The 6,949-nt window shown below is 32.0% G+C and overlaps 1 protein-coding gene across 1 annotated transcript; it reads right to left on the reverse strand.

Annotated features, from left to right (window-relative positions):
- Positions 1 to 5,020: 5,020 nt before the first annotated feature.
- On the reverse strand, positions 5,021 to 5,733 carry LOC124885732 (acid phosphatase 1-like). The gene is made up of 3 exons (XM_047393986.1): positions 5,600 to 5,733; positions 5,184 to 5,378; positions 5,021 to 5,075 (listed from the first exon to the last, which is right to left on the reverse strand). Exons 1-3 carry the CDS (start codon positions 5,731 to 5,733, stop codon positions 5,021 to 5,023), a joined length of 384 nt encoding a protein of 127 aa, XP_047249942.1.
- Positions 5,734 to 6,949: the final 1,216 nt, after the last annotated feature.

Genomic DNA, 6,949 nt, shown 5'->3' on the forward strand with positions numbered 1-6,949 from the left:
TATTTATTTAGAGGATTTATATAAACAAAGAGTAAATATGCTATTTGAATTAGAAAAGTGAAATATGCAACTTTTTATGATCTTCTTAGATTTTTTTAAGATGAACATTGTCACACATATTATACATCAATACATATCACAATATTATATAATGTGATCAAATAATTATATTATAATATAGTATTATTTAATGCGGAAATTAACTTCCAAAAAAGAAATATTTAAGTTTCATGACATGATATTAAGTTCAATATATTGCTAGTTGTTTTTAATATTGCATAAATTTATTAATTTCAAATATATCAATGATGTAGAATGAACTTTTTTTTTATATCATCTAAGTAAGATAAATAATCTTCTATGATTAATTTTATTTAATATGGACCGCGCATCGCGCAGGTACTAATACTAATGAATGTAGAAAAGGCAAACATCAATAGTTTTTCCTCGTGAAGTTATGACATAACTGATGGATACCATGTAAATACATATTTTTCTTGTAATTGGATATGCGTACTTGAAATTTTCTATTTGCATGACATTAATGATGACATAAATATTTTAGTATTTTATTTTATACATAAATATATTTCTTACAAAATATTATCAGTATTTCATTTGAGTATGATTGTGATAGAGGAGTAATTTTGCAATAAGTGTGCTACTGTAGTGAATGACATTATTGTTATAGGTAGAATGTTGTTATATAAAAATAAAATATAACATGAAAAATCAACTATGAAGAAAATCAAGCCATTATAATGAAATACCATTATAACGAGGAGTAGTTCTAGAAAAAGATTATTGTAGTTCCAAATATCTTCACCAATAGATTGATTGCATCCGAAATATTTGGAGTTAAGCACACCCCATCTCAACTACAAGTAGAATGTTATTATCAAAATAATTGAGTATTTCAAACTTTTGAAATACATGTTGCGACTTTGGCACACGCAAGTGTATGCAGTCTTGCAAGTAATATAGTGGTTCTTGCAATCTGGATATCGAACCCACAAGGACTTGTTTAACTATTAGACTAAACCAATTGTTATTATTTATTCAAGCAATAGAACCAAAGATGTATGAAGTTTAAAAGATAAAAACAAATAGTAAACTATACTAAAGATGACAAACTTGAGGTTGAAACAATATAAAGGAGGATTCTAGAGTTAACACACACTCACAATCATGTATAGCTATGATTTCTAGCCGGTAAAGTTGTTTATCATGATTTTTTATTTATGAGGTTGATATTTTGACTAGAAAATGATCATCCTATAAGTCGCCTATCCAAATAAGTCTCACAACTACATCGTTGAGAGAGAATGTGAGGGTTTAATTCGAATGCATTAAGTTATCTTCTCATTTCGTAACCAAGTGGGGCAACTAGGCATATCTCTATCCTAGCCATAAATCACACATTTACAATCAACCTTTATTCAATAAAGATCATGATCCACACTCCTTGTGTTCTTCACTTTGAGACTATATATTTACTCTAATGGTAGCTAATCACTAAAGTAGTAAGAGCAATAATATAAGAACAATCACATGACATGATAAACAATCAAACTAGTGTGAAATTAAGTCATACAATCTTGTTCATAGCCTCGACTCTAGAAGAAGGCCTTCTTAGACACTAATAGTCTCAATTGAAAATCATAATATAACAATTAAATGAGTAAAATTAAGAGAGTTTAGAATTACAAAACATGAACTGTTGTCCTAGCCTCTTTGAATATGCTTTTCTCCTAAGCTTCTGTTGTTTGTATTGTATTTCGTGTGGTATGATGAATGAACCATTTGATGCATGTATAATATGTTTTATAGCCTCCCATTCATGTATATCAAGTTCCACAAAGATTAGGTTTAGGTACCACAAGTTTTCCAACTCCAACTGGGACTAAAACTCAATTTTTTCTTTGTAGAATAAGACTTTTTTATGTTGTATGTTGTGATTTCGTGTTGTGGACTGAATAAACCTATTATCTAATTCTTTTATGTGTGTTTAGGTGTTTATATAGCCTCCAATTCATGATAACTAAGTATCAATAGGACTTGGTACAATTAAGAACTTGTTTCCCACGCAAACTAGAAGTAGAAACCACTTTTTGCCCATTTAGAAGGGGTGTGCTTCGCCAGAGGTAATGGATGACACTTAGGGGCACATGGAATACGTGTTTTGGGAGGTAATCTAGTGTCCATTCTAAAAAAATGGCACGTCACTATACTGGACGTGGGTTGGAGGCTGCGTAGCTCTGAGAAGGCTGCCAAACAACACAATTTCGCCTGGTTTTGTCCCTTAGTTCACGTCAAGCTTTTTTCTTGTTTTCTCACTCATTATGGCTCATGTACAACTTAATTTATTACCTAAATCAGATGAAATAGACTCCTAAATATCTCATCACAAGCATTAGACCGTAAAATACACATAGCTTATCAAAACTATACATGAATAAGCATAACCTAGGCCCATTTAACTAGTTATCTCGTCTAACCTTTTCTTGACTATTTTGACCCTTGTATTGATTCAATTGCACTATAAACCATCTAAAAATGAATCTTAGAACAAAATTACACAAATATCACTAGATATGCATACAAACACACTATGTTATCCTCAAACTAAGCTTACAAGCAGATAGAAGTTGGCAAATAAGTGTATAACTTCACCTATCATCACGAACCCACACTTAAAAGTCTTGTTCGTCCTTGAAAAAATCCTTGCATTCATGTTCATCAAAGGAGATTCTAAAATAACTAATTGAAATAAGTTACTTAAGCTATCACTACAACAATTAAATAGATGACAACTTTTATAATAAGCATTGTCACACCCCATTTTTCTCCCGAAAAGCGGGATTCGGCGTGGTAACTCTTTTTGAGTTTAAGAAAAGTGAAGAGTCGCCACCTAACGAATTAAGGTGAGTTAGGGCACCATTTTAGGCTAACTACGAACCTATTTTATTTTTTAGTCTAGTTCATCAGAGATTCGAGTAAGGGTTCAAATTACCTCGAAAGGAAGGTCTTAGGCACCTTTCGAGGTCCACAAATATGATTTCCATCCAAATTCGTATTTTACGTAGGAATTCTATGTGATAAAACAAAAGTCACTTATTTATTAACTTAATATTACTAAGTGACAAAATATGAACAGAACATGTAATTTAATTATTTTAACTATCAATTACCTAAGTAAAGAAAAACATTAATATGACAAGCGAGGAGAGAGAAGAGACACAGTTTATAACAAAAATATTTATATTAAACTAAAGAGTCTAAACTACCCCAAGCAAGTAAACATATAAAAATATTGTTTTGAAAGAGATTTTTCAAAAAAATCAATATTATTTCTTATTGTTGTTGAGAATTGTTTTAGCCGAGATTCATTTGTAAACAGAAATGGATTTTTATCATTTGCCAAAAAAAATCAAAGTCCAAAGCTAGTCTACTATGTCGTTAAAATACTAAGCAAACCTATTGACATTAGCCTATTCCAAAAGATAATCATTATCCCTAACACATGATTTCTAATTGATCACAGAAATTAATTGTTGATCCTAGATTATATTTGCCTAAGTGATTCACAAAGAGCAGATAAGTCACACATACCCCGCCCCCAAGCAATTCCAAATTATTATTACATCAGTAGCATTTATACAAAATTACAGACCAATATAAAGAAAAAAAACAAAACAACTAAACTAGAAGGGGGTAACGTAGTCCCTCCTAAATCCCCTGGGGAACTATTCAAATCTCAACCTGTTAAACACAATGAAAATAGCAGGGCAAACACAAAGAGACGAACGAGAGTATTGTGGCATGATTCCATACACAAAAATGACCAAACAATGACGTAGCAAACAAAATACAGAATAATTCATATGGACATGCTTTCTAATGATTTTCACAACACAAACAGTTATCACAAAAAGAATGAAAAATTGCATCGAGTATAAACTTACAAGTTAGCAGCAAAGGAAATAATAAGGAAGGCGTAAGCAAAGTGATCACAACAATGAGATAGGACAAATGCTTCGTTAGAATCTAGAAAGCACGGAAGAACTTGAGAAATATCTTTTCGTACTGAAAATATAGCTAATAGTTTTTTTATTGGGGGAGTAATAGCAGAGAAGAGCCTTTTTTAAAAGAGTGAAGAGTAATCATTTACATAGGCTAAAAGAGGGTACATAAAAAGGAAGAAGAAAATTCTGAATAATATTACACCATTATTTTCTTTAATTAGGAAAAGATTGAATCAATTTAGGGATGAAAAGAACAAATTTACCATAAATCCACGAGTAAAAATATTTTTTGAAAAGGGACAAATATTGATAATAAAAATATGCCCAATTACTTACCATATGTGACGAAACTAGTAACATATAAAACCCTTAAAATATTCCCTAATCAGATTATTCAACTTCAAATCTCAATTTACCAAAAATACATTACACAGCAAGTTAAGGTAAATCAAATGTCAAAGATTACCAAAATAACATATCAATTCCAATATTAAAATCACGCTAATCAAGGGATGAGGGTATAGAGATCTCCTTTAAACAAAGAATAGCATAAAATCAGTCAAAACACATCAAGTGTAAGGCGATACTAATCTGTCACATAAGCTGAGGCCAACTAACACTCTGTTTGGATGATGGTTTGTCATGGTTTCATAATGTATGGTACGGTATGGTATGGTATGGTACTGTATAGTACAATACATTACAATGTTTGGATAGACTGTATCATTCACAGCCGTTTAATAACAGTTTTTTATTTGGTTTGTTGGTATGGTACTATATCGTAATGGGTAATTTTACTAAAATACCCCTGATTATTATAAATTGTAAATTTATAATAATTAGGGACATTTTTTGATTAATTGTGAACAGGATTTTCTTTGTGTTGTCACTAACATATAAAAACACATTTAAAGAGCATCTACTTTGGTAGAAAATGTTCGATCAATGACAAAATCATTTTGTACTGTCACACAAAAAAGTGCGAAAGAATACTACTAATTGTTTTTGTTGGAAGCGAAAAATACTGAATATCTTGTATCATTTCTTCCCCTGCATACACACATAAACATCAATCAATTAACGAATGTTCAAATTAACATTATTATCATGAGTATTTAACCAAAATTAATTATATCTTATTGGCAAATGAACTTGAACCATGAATGATAGCCAGCTTTCTTTTGGTTGGCCATTCTCACTTGTCTAAATTCTTCTTTTGTGTCCGTTATAAATATTGGTTTAATACCCAAGTCTAACAACGTTTGATACAGACGAAGAACGCCTGACACTGCTGGTGATTTTCCTTCATTAATCCACGACTCAAACTTCTTACCAATGTTGGCATTTGTTGCCCTGACAGCAATTGTACATTATAATGTACACATTATTAGTCAAGCACTTAGTTTTTTTCGTGTATACTGTTAGTGATTAGAGCACAAATTCTAATTTTAAAATTTGAACTTATTTTTACGACTTTGCCACTATAATATAGTTAGAGGACAATATAATTTTTCAACTAAGCTGATTCAATTGAAGTACACAAAAAGTTGGATGTACTCGAAAAAAGTGCGTACCCAAAGCCGACCATAGGACGAGCATAATAAGGAACATTAGAGAGAGTGGCTTCATCCACGTAAAAGACCCAAAGGTCCTTGCCATCTTTTGAAACGTTAAGGGTCTTGGCATACTCGATAGCAGCGTCAACCATGTCGTTACAGTCATGTACTCACTCATGGCTAACACAATGTTGAAACACATTCCTCAAAGAGTGAGATGCACTTCAAAGAGGAAAATTTGCAATTCTTTTCTTTTGTTTTTAATGATTAAAGACCACAAGAGCAAGCATAATTACTACCAGAATCCTAGATGATGTCTTCTTTTATTCTTGGCACTATCAGCTGTCGCTTTGGAAAAAAATACAAGAATTTTATTTATTTATTACCAAATCAAAATGTTTCCAGGAACCAAAAAAAAAAAAAACTTAGCTGGTCATCCCGCGGGAGTTCTTGCATTTAACCACTCAATATTCAGATATTTGGTGTAGTCACCACATAGGAAAAAATAAAGAGAAGCTGAACAAGGCGTAGTACCACTAGTGGCAGAACCAGAATTTTTTTAAGGGCGTTCAAACTCAAAAAAACTAAGCACACGAACTAGCCAAAAGGGGTTCAACACTAACTATATACATAAAAAATAATTTAAACCATATATAAATAACATAATTTTTCATCGAAGGAGGTTCAGATGAACCCCCTAATTACAAGGTGGCTCCAGATACCACAATAGCGTGGATCTCCAAAAAGGCGCACAAAAAAGATATGACCATCTGGTGAGCTCTTCTTCTCCATCTGTTCCTCTATCAGATAATAAGCTATCTGTACAACATAGAAAGATAAGCAATCACTGTAATATAAAAGCAACTTTCTTTCGCTTAATTATCTACTGACTAGGCAATTAAACTCAGCAAAAGTCAGGACAAGGCTCCAATGACTTAATATAATTATGAAGGATAAGAAACTTCTCTGATTATATAAAGGAATATCCATACCAAACAACATATATGTTTTGGCACCACTATCATCTTATGGAATACGTAAGGAAGATCGAACATCATGGCAGTTACACGGACCATCAGATCAGATAATTGTCTGTAGGTCCAAAACTGAGGATCCTGTCGAAAAAGAAATTAAGCCATATGATTCTAGAAGGTACATAAACCACGAGCCCAGGACACTGTGCGGAAGAGGGAGTACATAAGCATGGACAGATGCTCCATATACTTATTCTAAGACAAACATGAATTTGAGAAGTGAAAGTTTGCCATCAAGTATAACTGAGAAAAACCTGAAGCCCTTTGGCTAGTATGTTATCTAAATGCAGACCATTTATTTGTAACCAACCAGTATTTTGAAGAGTCATGAGGT

The sequence above is a fragment of the Capsicum annuum genome, chromosome 7 (genome assembly GCF_002878395.1).
Source record: "Capsicum annuum cultivar UCD-10X-F1 chromosome 7, UCD10Xv1.1, whole genome shotgun sequence".
NCBI lineage: Eukaryota > Viridiplantae > Streptophyta > Magnoliopsida > Solanales > Solanaceae > Capsicum > Capsicum annuum.